The sequence below is a fragment of the Gymnoscopelus braueri genome, assembly GCF_963280865.1.
Source record: "Gymnoscopelus braueri genome assembly, chromosome: 1".
Taxonomy (NCBI): Eukaryota; Metazoa; Chordata; class Actinopteri; order Myctophiformes; family Myctophidae; genus Gymnoscopelus; species Gymnoscopelus braueri.
Genome location: NC_137603.1, coordinates 30,634,568 through 30,655,135, shown reverse-complemented (window position 1 = coordinate 30,655,135; position 20,568 = coordinate 30,634,568). Strand labels below are relative to the sequence as shown.

Here is a 20,568-nt window from a genome sequence, read left to right as displayed (position 1 = left end):
TTGCTGTCGGGCAGAAACCTCTTATCTCCATATTTTAACTTTTTTGTGTTTTTTTTTGTAAATTAACGCCCTACTTGATCATACTAGATTGTCACACAAAAGCATTAAAAAAAACACATCTGTAAGCTCGGTTTTGAATCTCGATCTGCTACTTTTGCTGTTTTTGCATTTGAATCCTGAATCCCGAGAAGTAACAGTTTTGGACATACAGTATGAGGTTTCCATCCGACAGAGACTATATATATATTGTTTCCATAAATAGATCCATTTAAGCAATCTTGACTCCTCTGTGCTTGTTAACTATAGACTGATCTCTAACATTGCCTTTCTTGGCAAAATAACAGAGAAAGTATAGTGTAGTGTCCATCTACAGTAGTTAATAGACTATCTCCATTCCAGTGATGTTAATGAGGTATTTCAGTCTAGGTTTCTGGGGCCTTAAGGTGCTAAATTATCGGAGAGTTAACCCATTCAATCCAGGAACGCATCTCTGTGACTTTTTGAAAAACTGGGAAAATATTTTAGTTCCAGGGAAGATCCAGGGAAGATTTGCACACATTTTCAAGATTTTTCAAAAAAATAGCAGATCTACAAGCTCATAGCGCGGCACTCGGTGCCACGCTATGAGCTTGTAGATCTGCCAAAGAATCTAAAGTGACACAGATGCTTTGCTGCATTGAATGGGTTAATAATAGAGATTCAGGTACTGGTTGTCTTCCATCTTATTGCTGGATTTGATACGGTTGAATATGACACAGTGGTTCTCAAACCTTTTTCATGTCAAGGACCCCCAGATTAACATGTATTTGGCCGCAGACGCCGTCTGAAAATATTTTATGCCAGGCGACTCCCAAAAGAGAAAATTATCCCAGATTTTTTCATTTTCTTTCTCAAAAAATAGCCAAAGTGTGAAATAGGGTTAAAGTGGTTAAAGTGGAGCCCCCCAAGGCTCTATCATTTGCCTTTATTATTTAATCTCTATGCTTCTGTAGCAGGGTGAGCTCAGAGCCTCTGCCTGAAGACCAAAACGTCTAATATCTCCCCCAGGGACCAAGGGGGGACCAAGGGGGGATATCTCCCTCTTAGGCTAGTGGTTAAGATGTCTGGCTTTTCCCTTTCCGCAAGAGAGACCTGGGTTTGAATCCTTGGGCGTTGGACATCCAAGAGCTAGTATTATCAATAAATCAACACCTGGTGCCCACAAGTCTATCAGCTCCCTACTTTCTGCAGATAACCCATTCAGACCGCGAACGCATCTGTGTAACCACTTTATCCATATATTATTGGCTATTAAAAAATAGCAGATCTACAAGCGCATAGCGCGGCACCGAGTGCCGCGCTATGCGCTTGTAGATCTGCTATTTTTTTAAATCATGATTTTTTTTTTACAAATCTTTGAATATAATGTATTCAAAGATTTGTAAAAATAAAATCATGATTTTTTAAAATAAAAAAATATATATATTTTTAAGCAAACATTTGTAACTCAAATCTTTGCTTCTGGGGGGTCCCTGGACCTAAATATTTTGAGATCGGGGTCCGTGGCCAAATACATATAATTTTGGGGGTCCTTGACATGAAAAAGTTTGATCACCACTGATATAGAAACATATGTTTTTCAGAAAAACTGTGGGATTTAGAAGACATTTGTAGAATCCCCAGAAGCAAAGATTTGAGTTACAAATGTTTACACAAACTTTCACGATTTTTCAAAAATAGCAGATCTACAAAGCGCTATGATGAGCTTGTATATCTGCTTTTTTTGAATAGCCGAAGAAATCTATAAAAATAATACAGATGCGTTCCCGGTCTTAATGGGTTAAACAAAGACAAGACAACGGTCCCTGTTATTGGAAATAAAACAAAGAACAGATATGCTACCCTCCTTTTTTAGACTCTATGAGTCTGAAGGCCAAAAAAGCACAGAAATCGAGTTGTCTTCGATAGCGATCTAAGTTCCGATAACCACGTGAGCAATGTCTGCAAAACAACATATTATCACCTCGGAAATATCTCTAAAGTCCACGATATTATCTCCATTGCCGACGGTGAAAAACTCATATAGCTGTTGTTTTGTTTCTAGTAGACTCAATTCTGTCACTTTTATCTGGCCCATCCAAGAAGTCCATTAAGAACCTGCAACAAGTTCAGAATGAGTTCTTATGTTTGTTTTACGTCTTCATGGCCTTGCCCCGCTTTACCTCAGTAATGCTGCCTTAGTCAAATTGATAATACTTTGTCACATTGATTATTGATTATTTTTTATAAATCAATTAGTTTGATTAACTGTTTGCACCCCTGGAGGACTGCACTCCTTCTCAGGGAAAAGGACCCGGTGGTGCAGGCTCCAGACAGGGTTGAGGTCTTAGCATGGCATTCTTATGGAGCTCTGAGCAGTGGGGCACCAGTTAACCCATTCCATCCTGGAACGCATCTGTGTCATTTTAAGATTTATTTGGCTATTCAAAAATAGCAGATCTACAAGCTCAAGTGCCGCGCTATGAGCTTGTAGATCTGCTATTTTTTGAAAAACATTTTTACAAATTTTTTTACATACATATTTTTAAAGCGAAAATTTTTAACTCAAATCTTTGATTCTGGGGGTCCCTGGAACAAAACATTTTGGGAGATGGGAGTCCGAGGCCAAATACATATCTTAAAAATGTTTTCTAAATCCCAACAGTATGTTGCTGTATCAGTGGTGCTCCAACTTTTCCGTGTCAAGGACCACCCAAAATGATATGTATTTGGCCGCGGACCCCCATCTCAAAATATGTCGTTCCAGGGACCCCCAGAAGCACAGATCGGAGTTAAACATTTTCGCTTTAAAACATATATATATATATATTCAAAGATTTTCACAAATTTTCAAGATAAAAAAATAAAAAGATAAATAAATGAATAGCTAAATAAATCTAAAATGAACACAGATGCGTTCCCGGTCTTAATGGGTTAAATCCATTTCCTCTTTTTTTTTAGCAAAAGTAGCCCAGACTTCAAATGAGCTCCCAGTAGTCACATAGCAGCAGGAGCAGCTCTAACCCGGCGCTCTCCGCTCGCTATAAGCAGCTGGTCAGCACTTCTGGCTAAAACACAGGCTAACAGAGGCCAACAGATGTGCATTGGCTGACCTGTTTTTGACTCCTCTTCCTCCAGCTCCTTGGCTTCTTCGGCTGCAGGATGAAAAGGGAGAGGGGGGGGGGGGGGTGAAAGAAAATCTCCATGAATTCAAGGTGTCATGGGGTGTGTAATTGATAGAAAATAAGTACTTTTTTGTGTGAACTATCCCTTTAATTCATATGTATTTGGATGCGGGAAATCTGGAAATATTTTGAAAGAGAAAAATGTGTGAAAGATAAATAAATACATGAAACTGTTTTTTTTTTTCGAGATTATGTTCAAGATGAAAAAGAAAGAAAGAAAATAACGTGACTCGTTGTGAGCTTGTAGCTCGGAAACCCCCCCCCCCCCCCCCCCCCCACCAAGGATCCCTGGGCCTGGGGAGGTGGGGTCCCCACTTTCCCCCGGACTCCACTTTGAGAACCCCTAGTGCATTAAGATGATCAAGAAAAGCACACACACACACACACACACACACACACAACGCAGTTCCTTTTCTGACGTGTGTGTGTGTGTGTGTGTGTGTGTGTGTGTGTGTGTGTGTGTGTGTGTGTGTGTGTGTGTGTGTGTGTGTGTGTGTGTGTGTGTGTGTGTGTGTGTGTGTGTGTGTGTGTGTGTGTGTGGTGTGTGTGTGTGTGTGTGTGGCCACCACTTCATCTCTAAGCCCATGGTGTGCTGCTCATCCTTCACAGCTGGCTGGGTCAGAGTGTCTGTGAGTGGCTGGATGAGGCTGGGTCTCACACAGACAGTAATCACATTAGGCTAAGAGCCGCCGGCCCTCTGAAAGCCCACTGTCAACACAGAGCCAGGGACTGACAGCCCGCCGTGATGGCTGCCACACACTGGCACACACACACACACACACACACACACACACACACACACACACACACACACACACACACACACACACATGCATGCACACGCTCGTGCATATCGTCGGTGTCGGGCAGAAACGTCTTATCTCCTTATTTTAACTTGTGTTTTTTCATAAATTAACGCCCTATTGATCCTACTACAGCGTCACACAAAAGCATCAAAAGTAGCAGATCTACAAGCTCAAAACGCGGAAGGTTTTGGACATACAAGGTTTTCCACCTGACAGCGACGATAGCTGTCACACACACACACACACACACACACACACACACACACACACACGCGCACATTGCAAACATTCATGTATTGTATGTCCGAAACTGTTACTTTTCAGGATTCAAAAGCTCAAAACGCGTTGCGTTTCAAGCTTGTGGATCTGCTACTTTTGATGCTTTTGTGTGACGCCTAAGGGGCAAAAACCCCCTTCGCTGGAATTGAAGCTCACTTCCGGGTTCTCGTTCAGCCTGCTGTTCCTATCAATGGCCCAGCAGATGTCAGCAGAATAGCATAAATTCCCGTTAGCATTTCGGCAAGGGATATGGAAAGATGGCGGATTTTAAATCGCTGAAAAATAAACCAACCAATGGCGTCACTTTGTCCATTCATTTTTACGGTCTATGTAGTATGATCAAGAAAGGCGTTAATTAACAAAAAAATAACCCAAAAAGTTTCTGCCCCACATCAACGATATGTGCAGTGCACACACGAGGACAGACATTCACTCTCCCAAACACACACACACAATTAAAGATAAAATGTCTGGCTACGGAAGAAACCAAGTGGCTGATTAGAATTTTATGACACCACCGTCACTGCAATCGGGCTTGAGAGCCACCATTTAGTGTCTGACACGTAAGGCTTGCATAGATTAAACCGATAATTGAACAAAATTAAATGTCAGGGCAACACAAATGCCGCATTGCCTATGTCTGTCTGCCGCAATTTTACTTCACTTTGACAGAAAAAAATACCCTAATCCTCTGGGGAAATTAAAGAGGGAAAAACTCCTCATAATTACAGCAGAGAAAACATGCGCCGAAGTTTCCCAAGATTGGATTTCAAATATATATGCTTATCCCATTCAATCCGGGAAATCTACAAATGTCTTCTAAATCCTAACAGTTTTCTGAAAAAACTAATGTTGCTATATCAGTGGTGCTCAAACTTTTTCATGTCACGGACCACCCAAAATTATATGTATTTGGCCAAGGGACCCCCATCTCAAAATAGTTTGTTCGAGGGACCCCCAGAAGCAAAGATTTGAGTTACAAACGTTCGCTTTGAAAATATATATTCAAGGATTTGCACAAGTTTTCAAGATTTTTCAAAAATAGCAGATCTGCAAGCAAATCTACCGAGTGCCGCGCTATGAGCTTGTATATCTGCTATTTTTGAATAGCGAAAGTATAAAATAATGGTTTAAGCGGTTGCACAGATGCGCTCCCGGTCTCGATGGGTTATAAATGTGCCCACACCATTCTCTCGGAGTCTCCGTTTCCTCAGTGCTATTCTGAATTCAGATATATATTTTTTGCAAACACACAGCGTATGCATATGCCCACAGGTTATCATTTCTCAGAGTGATTCATTCCGAGCTCCGTGCGGCGTTCGGCTGCCTTTGCATGGCATGCCCATCTATTTATGGCAGCCCACTCAAAACGATCATTTGGGTTGGAATTTTTTTTTTTTTTCTATGGTGGGGGGATTCATTTCATAAGGTCACATTTGAGCATCGGCTTTTTTTTCTCCGCAGTCCGGAGCCAAGTGGATATGGTTGTTGAAAAGAGAAAGTGGCTTTCACAGTGGCACACAGTGCACAATCCCATCCAACACACAAGTCAGTCATTAAGCCATTCGGACCGGGAACGCATCATCATTTTTAAGATTTCTTTGGCTATTAAAAAAATAGCAGATATACAAGCTCATAGCGCGGCACCGAGTGCCGCGCTACGAGCTTGTAGATCTGCTATTTTTGAAAAATATTTTGTGTAAATCTTTGAATAAATATTTTTTGCAACAACATTTTTAACTCAAATCTTTGCTTCTGGGGGGTCCCTGGAACAACATATTTTGATGGGGATCGGCGGCCAAAAACATAATTTTGGGTGGTCCTTGACATGAAAAAGGTTTTTCAAAACAAAAAAAAGCTTTTAAACTGCTAGGATTTAGAAGATTTGTAGAATCCCCCAGAAGCAAAGATTTGAGTTCAAATGTTCGCTTTAAAAATATATATTCAAAGATTTGCACACATTTCAAAATCTTTCAAAAATAGCAGATCTACTGCTAGTTCATAGGAGCTTATATATCTGCTATTTTTTGAATAGCCAAAGGAATCTAAAATGACACAGATGCGTTCCCGGATTGAATGGTTTAAACTTGCAGTCCAACAGTAAGGCACTAAGCTATGAAGGTTTGGCACAAAACATCCAGACTGATGTCCATGAGAGCTTGTAACGTGACAGTGGGTGGAAAGTAACTACATATTTATTTACTCAAGTACTGTAAATGTACTTCAGTAGAATTTTGAGGTACTTTTACTGTACTCGAGTATGTTTATGTTTTGGCTATTTGAAGCTAGCTGATCTACAAGCTCAGAGAGCGTTGCATCGCGACGCGTTCTGAGCTCGTCGATCGTCTTTTTTCAACAAAGTTTTGACAAATTTGAGTACTTTTAAATGTGGTACTCTAAGTACATTTTGATGCTTTTCTCTTTCTTTTCTCTTTCTTCGGGCTGTGCCCCGGGGCCAGTGTAATAACTGGATGGAACCTATAAATAACCTACTGTATGAAAACCTAATCCCGAACCTCTGAGCCAATGAATGTGTGTACCTGTACTCAAGTCAAATGTTTAACACAGACATTTCCTAAAGCTGGTATTGCTACTTTTAAAAGATCTCTACCACCGCTGGTTAATCATTAAACTTGCAGTCCAATAGTACGGTACTAAGGTATGACGGATGGCAATAAAACATCCACACCTATCGTTGATGTCTATGAGGGCCTGTAAAGTGACAAAGAGTGCACCCCGAAGAGAGATGTTTCTCCTGCTCCAACCACCAAATTAGGGAACAACCTACTAGCTCGAATAACCACTGAATTCATAAGAAAAGGACACATCCATGGGGACATCTCAGGTCTTTGCAGGGTGCAGATAGAACTACTGATGCAAAACGTCTCGGCTGCGGCTGTTAGCGTTACAAAGATTTTGTGTCTTATCATCTTCAGTTGAAAACAGAGACAGTCATATTATGTAAAGGACAACATGCCTACGGCAAAGACAGGCTATAGTGCACACACATACCATATTATGTTTAGGTTTGCTCCACTGACCAGCGCAAATAATGTGAATATAAATGGTAAACATAAGCCGGGGATAAGCATGTACAGTGGCGGGGATAAGTACAGTACAATTTACAATTTTGAGGTATTTTTCATTTATTGGAGTATTTCCAAATATCTGTATTTTTACTTAGAGGCAGAGGCAAATGTTGTACTTTTATTCCACAATTGCAATTATTTTAGTTACTTTGCAGATATAAATTATTAAATTATAAAACGTACATTAACCACTTTAGCCCTCTTTTATACATCTATTTGAAAATAGGGGGGCCCCCAGCTAAATTAGTTAATTTAGCGTCATAATAATTTTAACCACCATATTTTATACTTTGGCTATTAAAAAATAGATATAAATATACAAGCTCATGAGCTTGTAGATCTGATATTTCTTTTAAATCGTGAAAATCTTAAATATATATATATATATATATATATATATATATATATATATATATATATATATATATATATATATAAATTATTTAAAGTGATTTTTTTTGCTTATTTGGGGCGTCCTTGACATGAAAAGGTTTGAGGGCACCTTGAAAAACACTACTATGTGATACCAAACCAGTAGCCTATATACTACGGCCTGAAGAACGGTGTGACACAGTCCAACATGGAGGTGACAGAGCTCTGTTTACTTTAACCCATTCAAACCGGGAACGCATCTATGTCACCACTTATTAACCATTATTTTATACTTTGGCTATTCAAAAATAGCAGATCTACAAGCTCGTGCTATGAGCTTGAAGTTCTGAAGTATTTATTTTTAGAAAAATTGTGAAAATTTGGGCAGATCTAAAAGCACAGAGTGCCGCGCTACGAGCTTGTATATCTGCTATTTTTCAATAGCCAAAGAAATCTAAAAAATGACACAGGTTCTTTACCGGCCTTAATGGGTTAGCCATGCCACTCACTACCTCCATATTGACCCACAGATACCCCCATACTACGCCTGAAAGCAGTGATGGATCGGCCATCAAGACAGGCGGGATCATTTCCCACAGTGTGTGTGGGGTTTATGCTGTTTTTTTTTGTTGTCCTTGGCTGACCACCCCGCCCCACAGAGTGGAAAGAGATCAGCCTGCACTGGTTTGTCCCTCATACTCACCATTAGTCAGCGGTGTAAAGTAACTAAGTACATTTACTCAAGTACTGTACTTAAGTATAGTTTTGAGGTATTTTTTACTTAACCAGAGTATTTACAATTCTCAGTACTTTTACTTCTACTCCACTACATCTCAGAGGCAAATATTGCACTTTTACTCCACTACAATTATTTGAAAACCTTAGATACTTGTAGATTTTGATTATTATTACAAAACACACATTAACCACTTCAGCCCTATCGTACATTCCGGCCGATTGAAAATAGCAGATCTACAAGCTCACAATGCGTTGTGATGCGACGCATTGTTTGTAGATCTGAGCTTGTAGATCTGCTATTTTCAAAAGATGTTTGTACATTTGAAAACTAGTGAAATGGGACATTCTGCATAATGAGTACCGTAATTTTCGCACTATAAGCCGCACCTGACTATAAACCGCAGCAGCTAAATTGAATGTTTGGAACATATATAAGCCGCACTGGACTATAAGCCGCGGGTGTAAAATCCATAGATTTAGGAGGTCCCCTAGTGGCCGTAAGCTGTAAAAATCCATAGATAAGCCGCACCGTTATATAAGCCGCAGGGTCGAAAAATGGGGAAAAAGTCGCGGCTTATAGTCCGAAATTTACGGTACTTTCTACTTTTGGTATTTTTAAGCACATTTTGATACCAATACATTTGTACTTTTACTCAAGTAAATTGTGAATTCCGGACTTTTACTTGTAACAGAGTATTTCTACATTGTAGTATTGATACTTTTACTTAAGTAAAACATTTAAGTACTTTTTCCACCACTGCCATTAGTTTATTCATTGAATGCACTATAGATTTGGGTTTAGGCCAGAGGTTTTCAAACTTGGTGTGGCCATGACACACCAATAGACCAAGGCACGCCCGTATTCATAGCTAAAAATGTACGAGTATTAAAATAATTTATCCACTTTAACCCTAAAGTATGCATTAGACATTTGAAAAAAGCTGCTCTACAAGCTCACAACCCTTTTCCCCTTACTCGAAATGTAGTGGAGTCAAAAACACCATATTCTTTCTTTGAAATGTAGCAGAGTGTAAGTATCCAAAAATACAAATACTCGAGTAAAGTACAGATACTTAAAAAAAATAAAGTACAGTACTCAAGTAAATGTATCATCAGCTGGTATCAGCTGTGTGAGAGAGGCAGTGTGCCCCATGTTAACCCCGTCCATGAATTAATTCATGCTGAAACGTACAGTAGGCCCTATATCCTCATCCACTCGTCTATATATGAGATGATGAGCCCAAGGGATGAAAATAATGTCCAGTAAGCAATTGTTCCTTCCACATCAGAAGTAGGCCGGTCAATGCATTAAATACCAGGGGCTGAGTTTGTGTCCCAGTCCAGTCCATAACCTGGAAGCAGCCTCAAGGGATTTGACCCGGGGGTGGGGGGTGGGGGGGGGGGGGGTAGAGTCTCTTTTAACCCATTAAGACCGTGAAAGCATCTGTCCTTTTAGATTAGATCTGCTATTTTTGAAACATCTTGAAACATTTTGCTAATCTTGAATAGGCCTATATATTTTTTTTCAAGCAAACATCTTTAACTCAAATCTCTGCTTCTGGGGGGGGGGGGCTCAACATATTTTGATGGGGGTCAGCGGCCAAAAACATATAATTTTGGGGGTCCTTGACATGAAAACGTTTGAGAACCACTGATATAGCAACATATATATATTTTTTTATTAGAAGACATTTGTCAAATATTTGACAATTGAACATTTGATAAATGACAACTGTTCGCTTTAAAAAAAAATATATATATACAAAGATTTGCACACATTTTCAAAAATGGCAGATCTACAAGCTCATATGAGCTATGAGCTTGTAGATCTGCAATTTTTGAATAGAAATACATTAAAAATGACACAGATGCTTTCCCGGATTAAACGATTTAAAGACACCTGGTCAGAAGCAGAGGGTATATCCGTGGGGCCCAGCTGAGTGAGAGCTGCTGACTGAAGCACTCAGGCTATGTCTGACCAAGACACAGTGCTCATCCTCCACACTAAGCCACAGAGTAGACCCTATGCTCAACGTACACTATATACCTCCTGATTAAAATGGTACCGTTTGGTCCGTTTGCTCCCGCAAAACGGCGAGGGACTTGTTGTGACTGATTCTCTTTCATGTAGTATTTTGGGTGTCACTTGGATCACAAATTGATTCGAAAATACTTGAGTAAATGCACTTTCCCACTGAGCCCATAATGGCACGAAGTGGCTTCCATTATGATGAAGCCAACAGACTGTTATGATCTAAATCCTCCCACGTGACTTAGAGATGCATCACACGCTGGAGATAGCAGTACAGTACGTCCCATGTCACCTACACACCATCTCCAAGGGCAGAGGCGCCCTGATTGAATCACACGCTCATTTAAATGTCAAATGAGCTTATTTTGTACCGTGGGCCTGGATAGGTCAATGGATAGGTCACTATAGGTCACTGGATAGGTCACAATAGGTCACTGGATAGGACACTGGCAGTGTTGTTAAGTAACTAAGTACATTTACTCAAGTACTGTACTTAAATACAATTTCCAATTGTCTATACTTTTACTTCTACTCCACTACATCTCAGAGGCAAATATTGTACTTTTACTCCACTACAATTATTTGAAAACTTTAGTTACGGTAGTTACTTTGCAGATATAAATGATTACATTATAAAACATACATTAACCACTTTAGTCCTATTTTATACCTATCTGCTATTTGAAAATAGCAGATCTACAAGCTTACATGCGTCGCATTGCGACGCGTTGTGAGCTTGTAGATCTGCTATTTTCAAACATTTTAGTACTTTTACTTTTGGTACTTAAAGTACATTTTGATACCAATACTTTTGTACTTTTACTCAAGTAAAAGTCAAAAAACTTTTTTTTTTTAACATTTAAAAATAGTCAAAATAGCCGATCTACAAGCTCACAACGAATAAAACATAAGAAGTTGAAATGTGGAGATACAAGGTTTTTTCTGCCCGACAGCAACGATATGTTGTAAATGTTGGCCGGGGTGAGTCAGGAAGGAGGGAGAGGAAGGCAAGGAAATGAGACAAGGACATACTGTAGGAAGCAGAGGGCGGGAAGAGGAAGGAGGGATGGATAGATGGTATAGGGAGGGAGCAAGTAAAGGAAGGAGGACTAAAAGTAGGGAGGAAAGTAATTGGAACCAAAAAGAGATCTAAGGTCAACGTCGTTTTCAGGAAATGGGGAAAAAATAACCTGTGTTCCAATGGATCCGATGTAGTTACTATTTAGTCACAAGCTCTTTTTTATTGGTAAAATATTTATAAAACCCACAGATAGACTTGACCACTTTTTCAACCTGACATCCCTATTTTGGGCATGTCATTATATGGCAAAATGGTACCATTTTCTTTTACTTGGTCTGTGTCTCATAGGAGGGCTGTGTATACTTCAGAAACCTGCCAACCAGTGACATCGTTATAAGGCCTTTTTTTTTTTTTTAAACAATAAAAAAAAATATTCATTAACGCGAGAACAATGGCTTCCATTACAGCATGTTAACTTTCCAGGGATAGAAAGCCTGCAGTTTCTAGCTTGGATTCCCAATAAATTATGTCACTGGTAGGCCGGTTTCTGAACCGTCCACACAGCCCTCCTCTGAGACACAGAGTGAATGGTACTATATTATAATGAGCATTGGTGAGGACCAATTATATGAAGATAAGTTGAAAATGGGTGAATGGGTAATGGGTAAAAAAGGAGAAAAAAAAGAGTGAAATATGGAGATCCAAGGTTTCTGCTCGACAGCGACGATATCCGTCTTCTACTTATAACCGCAATCTGCCTCAGTCTCTGTTAGCATACATGTTCTACTGCTCCACATGCGCCATGACAGCCAAGAGAAATGACTTACTCACTGCCAGTCTGGTGCAAGTACATTTACTCTGCACTGTACTACTATTACGCATATTTCTAAAACTTGCAAAATGGGGTCATTCTGCATAATGAGTAGTTTTACTTTTGGAACTTTATACCTTTTGTACTTTTTACTCAAGTAAAATTCGTGAATACAGGACTTTTTCACTTTGTAACAGAATATTTCTAAATACTTACTTACTATACCGGTAACCCGTTAAAACCGGGAAAGCAAAACTGTGCCATTTTAGATTTTAGCGATGAGGGTCTGCGGCCAAATACATATCATTGTGGGGGTCCTTGGCACAAAAAGGTTTGAGAACTAATGATTTAGAAGGCATGTGTAGAATCGGCCTCAGGTCTTAATGGGTTAACCCATTTAGACCCCCATTTAGATCTGTGTCATTTTTAGATTTCTTTGGCTATTCAAAAATAGCAGATCTACAAGCTCATAACGCTGCACCGAGTGCCACGCTACGAGCTTGTAGATCTGCTGTTTTTTTTTTTTTAATCGTGACAATTTGTGCAAATCTTTGAATATATTTTTAAAGCAAACATTTGTAACTTCAATCTTTGCTTCTGGAGATTCTACAAATGTCTTCTAAAACAGTTTTCTGTAAAAAACGTATGTCGCCATATCAGTGGTGCTCAAACTTTTTCATGTCAAAATATATATATATTCTATATGTCGACTTACTTATTTAATTATATATATTTTTTGTCTTTAATGTAACTTTTTCTGTGTGTCTTGTTTTTTTTCTTTAGTGTATTATTTGAAAAATTCATAACATGCTCTTGCAACCTAACATTGTTTATTTTTTTAACTTATTTTATTGCCATTCATATTAATTGACAGGCAATGTGCAAGATTTTCCTCACTGTCACTCTTAAGGCGGTTACACCCCGGCGAATATGCGAATATACGAAAAATTCTGACTCGTTCCGAATAATTAAAAGACGCTTTTTTCGCTCCGCGAAACTGGTGTGGAAGCTTGCATTGACTTTATAAGGTTTAAAAAAAAAACGTATTATTCGCATGAAAAAAAGTCGCCCCGGTGTGTAAGGACCTTTAGAGTTTAACCAAAGCGTCATCATTCATGGTGAACTTGCAGTGCAGTTTATCACACCAATATCTTTGTAGTTCACTTGAAATATGTTGCACCATGAAACTGGAGATTTGAACAGTATGAGAAATGAGTACATCTAAAAATATAAAATAAAAATAAGCAAGAGTTGATTATTAGTTTTCAATTATTGTTATTGTTATATGTTATTTTCTGTTATTATTACTTTTTTAAAACCACAAAAAGCTGCTGGGCTGACTATGTCCATAGCCATTGACGCCTTCCACACAATGAGAGTTCCCGTTCCGTCAGTCCGCTCCATATGTTAATTTGGGTGCCTGTATGTTCGATGATTTTAAATACAATAAATCAAGAAGATGTACGGAAGCCATTTTAACAATAGGCTCACAGTACTGTTCACTGCTTTGCATTAGGGTCCTCGTTCAGGCTCATAGACAACCCTTGTTGTCCCTCTGGCCCTGGGTGAAGCAGACGGGGAGAGAGGAACAATGGCTAGCCCATATCGAGGGCGGCAGTGACTGACTCCACAGGCACTGAAGGTCCAAAAGAAAATCTGGACCCAGGCCAAAAACCCACGGATGCCACTGCCACCGCCTAACCCTCGCTCCCCACCCTGACCCACCTCATCTCCCATGATGCCCGTCGGCCAGCGGTCGACACCTTTAAATACAGCCCCCTCTGGATCAGATCTGCAGCGAACTACCCTGAAGTAGCACCGACGGGTCTTAGCATTATTTGGATTGCTTGGAAGAGGACTACTTACTACAGTGCGTGGTAGATACAGAGCGCCAACCCCACCCGACCAAACCAAACCAACCGCTAGCATGTCCACATGCGTTAAAACCTCAGGGCAAGGCAGGAAAAAGAAGAGCCCGGCCCCCGGCCTCATGGATCAGATGAGTAAGCTCTTGTCTGGAGGGGACAAAAAGAAAAGAAGCAAGGGATCGTTCCGGGGTCTTGCCGCCTCACCCAAAACAGGCTCTGCCGGTCGCAAGCCTGCCGAAAAAAATGCTGTTGTGCAGTTCTTCAGGAGCGTTGTTTCCTCTCCTCAGCCCTCTCCTAAGTCCAGGACCTCACCACGTGCTGAGAGTACCAAGAAGTCAACCCTCGGACGTCGCAGAGACCAAAGCACACTCTCCCGAATCTTCAACCTGGGAGATGCCAAGTCCCGTGTACCCCCCAAACGCTGGATCTTTTGAGCCCTCCACAGAGGAACCAACCGCAGATCCAAATGAGACGGGGCAGGATGAAGAAAATGGCAAAGATCTGCGTTCAGTGGACTCACAACACCAAGGTTAACCAACTAACATCACGCTCTTTTGTTTTTGGACAGTGACACAACTGACCATATTCACATGATATTCTGATATCTGGTCTAGAGGGGCGGATTCAAAATCTCAGAAGAAAACATCCGTGGGCTCCCATTGGTTCACCGATCTGTGCGCCCGCCCCAGCATTGAGAGCCCTGACGTCACAACATTTGGAGCGACGCCCACTGCACTCTGTTTGGTTGGGGAAACGAAAGGTTGACTCCCACTTCCTATGCCAGGAATGTGAACAGCTTGGTCCAGGCTCTTATTTTTGAGCAAAACGCAAAGGAAAATAAAAGCCTGGAGATCGAGGCGACATGATGACCAATTGGCTCTTTCATCACACCCAGGTATGACATTATAGAGCAATATGGCCGCCATGTGAATATGGTCACTATCATAGGCACCTGCAGTAAATTATCCAGTCTATTGGAATGTGTGCGGTCACTGAGGGGTGGGGGGGTTAGTTTTATGTACATCTCTATATACTTGGCTTTGTAATGCTTTGAGGTTGTGTAATGAAGTAAACATATTGCATATGTATTTATAAGAGCAAAACATCCTACTTTAAAACGTTGCTCAATGAGCTAGTGTATCACATCACCCATTCCTGAACATTGGTCTGATGCTGCTGCTAATGTCTAGCGTCTGTCTGGCGTTCAAGCTGTATTCATGGAAACTGTTTGTTTTTGTATCCCTGTTGTCTGTATTTTGTACTTGATGTATGCTTTATATGGCTTCCTGCATTCAGGAACAGCATTGACAAACCTCGTCCCACACATTTATGTGTTTTGTGTGTGTCTGAGTATTAGTGGTTGTTGTACTGTATGTGTTGTGTGTTGAGTAAAAGTTATCGCGTGTAAAGTATGTGGTCGTGTGATCGTGTACATATGTAGATAACTTGTTTGGCCTTTTTGTTGTTCTCTTGTTTGATCTCCCTTCCCACTTGCCCCCCCCCCCTCTTCTTCCTCCCCCTCTCCTTTTTATGGAAATAACGTTGCAATGGGAACGATGTACGAAAACGAATTTCACCCACTTTTTTACCTTGTAATCCTGTGATGTGACAATAAACCTGATTCTGATTCTGATGCATTTGAAGATTTAACTGGAAACTTGCACATAAATGGTAAATGGAGAAAGAAAAAAAAGGGAATATATATATATATATATATATATATATATATATATATATATATATATATATATATATATATGTGTGTGTGTAACAGAGTGGTTCACAACCTCAGCCTGATGGCCTGAAAGTCTAATATCTCCCCCGAGCGATAGGGATATCCCTATGGCTTAGCGGTTACGATGTTGGCTTTCCGAGTGGGAGACCCGGGTTTGTATCCCGGGCGTTACATATATATATATATAGATATAGATATATATATATATATATATATAGATATATAGATATATAGATATATAGATATATATATATTCAAAGATTTGCACAAATCATGTCAAAAATAGCACATCTACAAGCGCATAGCATAGGCACTCGGTGTCGCGCTATGAGCTTGTATATCTGCTATCTTTGAATAGCCCAAAGTATAAAATATGGATAAAGTGGTTTCACAGATGCGTTCCTGGTTTGAATGGGTTAAGTAAAAAAAAAGGAAAACCCTCAGCACTTCTTCTTCCAACACTGATCCTACTGTGCTTTCGGTCTGTGTTAGCATCCACACCGCAGCGCTCCACATGCGTTATGACAGCCTAAGAAAAATGACTTTACTTCTGCGTCTCCACTTGTGCCTGACCCCATCCTATATACCCTCACTACCCAGAGTCCTACGCCAACACAGAGTCAACTTCAATCTGGCCGTATAGCCATGGAACACCATTAAAAGATAAGACAACCCTACAATTAGGCTGCACTTTCCCCTGCTTCCTGCATGCCCTCCATGGCAACCGCAGCTCCGGGTGTATCGCTATAGAACTCCTATTTTAGCCCACTCAATCCGGGAACGCATCTGTGTCATTATAAGATTTATTTGGCTATTCCAAAAAATAGCAGATCTACAAGCTCGTAGCGCGGCACTATGAGCTTGTAGACCTGCGATTTTTGGGGGGGAAATCTAGAAAATTCGTGCAAATCTTTGAATGTACAGTGTATGTATTTTCTTTTAAGAGGACATTTGTAACTCAATATCTTTGCTTCTGGGGATTCTACAGATGTCTTCTAAATCCTAAAAACCTATGTTGCTATTATATGTCAGCAGTGCTCAAAACCTTTTCCATTTCAAGGACCACCCAAAATGATTATGTATTTGGCCGCGGACCCCCATCTCAAAATGTTCCAGGGACCCCCATGAAGCAAAGATTTGAGTTACAAATGTTCCCTTTCAAAAAAATATATATATATTCAAGGATTTGCACACATTTTCCACGAATTAAAAAAAAAAGTCAAATCTACAAGCTTGTAGATCTGCTATTTTTGAATAGCCAAAGAAATGTTAAAATGGCACAGATGCGTTCCCGGTGTGAATGGGTTAAGCTCAGCTACACATCTGTATGCGTACGGTATCATTACATGGAGAGAACGTGAATAAGTCATCACATTCCACACGCTGGGAGCTGCCACACGGACGAGTGGGTGAGAGACACTGAAGAAGACAGCAGAAAGAATAAGGTTGCCCGTATAGACCAGTGAGGGGAAACGTAGTGCTATTTAAGTCAGTGGTTCTCAAACTTTTTCATGCCACTAAGGACCCCCAAAATGATGTGTATTTGGTCGTGGACCCCCATCTCACCATTCTGCAGTACATATCTCCCCATCTTTGTACCAGGGGACCTCCAGAAGCAAAGATTTGAGTTAAAGGGATAGTTCACCCCCAAAAATATTTTTTTTTCTATCGATTAGTCACCCCACGGAGACTTGAATTCATGGATATTTGGCCGGTAGGCAGCGGTTCCGGTAGGAGACACAAAGGAGACTCTTTGTGTCTCTTACAGGAACCGCTGCCGGTCATCAAATTATTGGCTTAGGAATGCGACAAAAACTTTTAAAAAATCATTTATTCAACTCTCCATGGGGTGAGTAATCGATTGAAAAAAAGACATTTTGGGGGTGAACTATCCCCTTTGCTTTGAAAATAGATATATTCAAAGATTTGCACACATTGTCAACGTAAAAATATGGTTAAAGTGGTTAAAATGATTGTGACGCAATACTCATTCACTGCCACTGACGTAATAAACGTAATTATTCCCGTTTACCAATACTGCCACTGACAAAAAAATTTACCCAAAGACCAAGGAGATATGATTTTTCGAAGATCTAGACTCCTATCCACTTCCTTGTTAACGTAAAACTTAAAAATTCTGTATCTCGGCCTGAGTACTTTTTTTTTTTCAATGAAAAATCTCTGGCAGTGGGCAAACGCGGCCAGAAATAATTCAGGCAGTGAATGAGTTAACACATTTTTCTTGGGACCCCCTGATATTTGCCTCAAGTTTAAATGCGCTTCAGTCAGGGCTGGATCAAGACTTTCCGGGGCCTTGTTACCTTGTGTATTGTCCTCCATGGCATGTCTGTCTGTATTATGTTATGATAATCAATTCATACAGCTTCATCTGCAGACTGGCATAATAACTGCAGGCCGATACAGTTCATATGAACTCACTGCACTTTAAGAACCACTGCCCTAGCGTAGCGCCCATGCATTAAACAGGGCCTGGCTGTAGTGGAGTGGAAAAATGAAAAATGGACATACTCAAGTAAAGTAAAAAAGCACCTCAATATTGTACCCATTCAAACCGAGAACGCATCTGTGTGTCATTTTTAGATAATGAAAATGTTTGCAAATCTTTGAATATATATATTTTTTTTTAAAGCGAACATTTGTAACTCAAATCTTTGCTTCTGGGGGATTCTACAAATGTCTTCTAAACAGTTTTTTGGGAAAAAAAACGTATGTTGCTATAATATCAGTGGTTCTCAAAAATGATATGTATTTGCCCGTGGACCCCCATCTCAAAATATGTTGTTCCAGGGACCCCCAGAAGTTGTAACAGAGTAAAACAAAATTGCTTTGAAAAGTATACAGTATATTCAAAGATTTGCAAAACATTTCACGATTTAAAAAATATAGCAGATCTACAAGCTCATAGTGCGGCACTCGGTGCCGTGCTATGAGCTTGTATATCTGCTATTTTTGAATAGCCAAAAGAAATCTTAAAATGTCACACAGATGCATGCGTTCCCGGTCTTAACGGGTTAAAGTAACAGTACGTGAGACACTGGAAAAAGAGAGCAGAAAGAATGTGGTTGCCGAGTAGACAACCTAACGAGTCAATCCCACCTGGGCGGTGCAGAGGGGGGGGGGGGCTTACAGGCAGCGAGATTACAGGCTCCTTCACCATGTCTCCCCATAAGACAAAGGCCCTCCCACAGACCTTTTGTCCGTGGTAGGGATCAGCTCGCAGTTCTATTTCTCTCTCCTCTCGTTTCATTTGATTTCTTCTGTTCTGCAGAACTATTTACTCTTCTTTCCTCCAAGTCTGTGTCCCATCCATATTTATTTTTAAACCCCAGGGCCCCGGTGCAGACACTGGCTGACCTTTATTTAAATGTATCTTTCCACTCTGAGCAGATCTCATTACAGCGGAGCTTGTGCCCTATGCACTATCCATCTTTATATATATTTTTTTAATCCATTAAAACCGGGAACGCATCTGTGTAACCACTTTAACCATTATTTTATACTTTGGTTTTTCAAAAATAGCAGATATACAAGCTCGGTGCCGCGCTATGAGCTTGTCGATTTTTTTTTTTATTGTGTTGGTGCAAATTGTGTTGGTGCAAATCATTGAATATAAAAATATATATTATGTATTTTTTTAAGCGAATATTTTTAACTCAAATCTTTGCTTCTGGGGGGTCCCTGGAACAACATATTTTGAGCTGGGGGTCCATGGACAAATACATATAATTTTGGGGGTCCTTGACATGAAAAAAGTTTGGGAACCACCATACCACCAGTTTAAAAAAAAAAAAAAAATAGGATTTAGAAGAGATTTGTAGGACCCCCAAAAGCAAAGATGTGAGTTACAAATGTTCGCTTTAAAAATATATATATTGAAAGATTTGCAAAAATGTTCATAATTTTTCAAAAATAGCAGATCTACAAGCTCGTAGCACGGCACTCGGTGCCGCGCTACGAGCTTGTAGATCTGCTATTTTTGAATAGCCAAAGAAATCTAAAAATCACACACAGATGCGTCCCCGGTCTAAATGGGCTAAAGAAATTGTGCCTGCATGGCCGTGCTTTCGGCTGAAATCCTCGGCTACTCCGCCATGCTAATTATCGGACCACAGTAATGAAGTTCCTTCTCCTACACATCCCCCAATCACACATGCTCACTATATACATTGACTGGGAAAAAAGGCTGTGTGGATATTGCAAGGTCCTTGAGCTGTTAACATCCACATGGTGGACTATATTTTGACCCAAGAACCCCAGTACTTGAGTCATGCACAGAGCATAGATACTCCTGGTCAAATATTACTCAGCTTGCAAGTGAAAGTTGCTCAGTGAAATATGCACTTGAGTTTAAAGTACGGGAGGACCTGCTTTTAAAAATACTTAAAGGACGACGTCACCCATTTTCAACCTATCTTTATATCAATCATGGTCCTTATTAATGCTGATGATAATGTGGCACAAATTTTTTTCCACTCGGCCTGTGTCTCAGAGGAGGGGCTGTGGACAGTTCAGAAACCCGCCTACCAGTGACATCATCCAAACCGCACCAAACTTGGCACGGACACCATAGATATAGAAACCTAGATACCTCGG

The 20,568-nt window shown here is 40.2% G+C and overlaps 1 protein-coding gene across 1 annotated transcript in view; it reads right to left on the bottom strand.

Moving 5' to 3' along the window:
• The window catches only part of cd276 (CD276 molecule), a 199,916-nt gene that overhangs the window by 61,702 nt on the left and 117,646 nt on the right, over positions 1-20,568 (bottom strand). Inside the window, exon 6 of the mRNA XM_080437751.1 lies at positions 3,132-3,173. Within this exon, the coding sequence (XP_080293877.1) occupies positions 3,132-3,173 (42 nt within the window). The remainder of the gene's footprint in view (positions 1-3,131; positions 3,174-20,568) is intronic.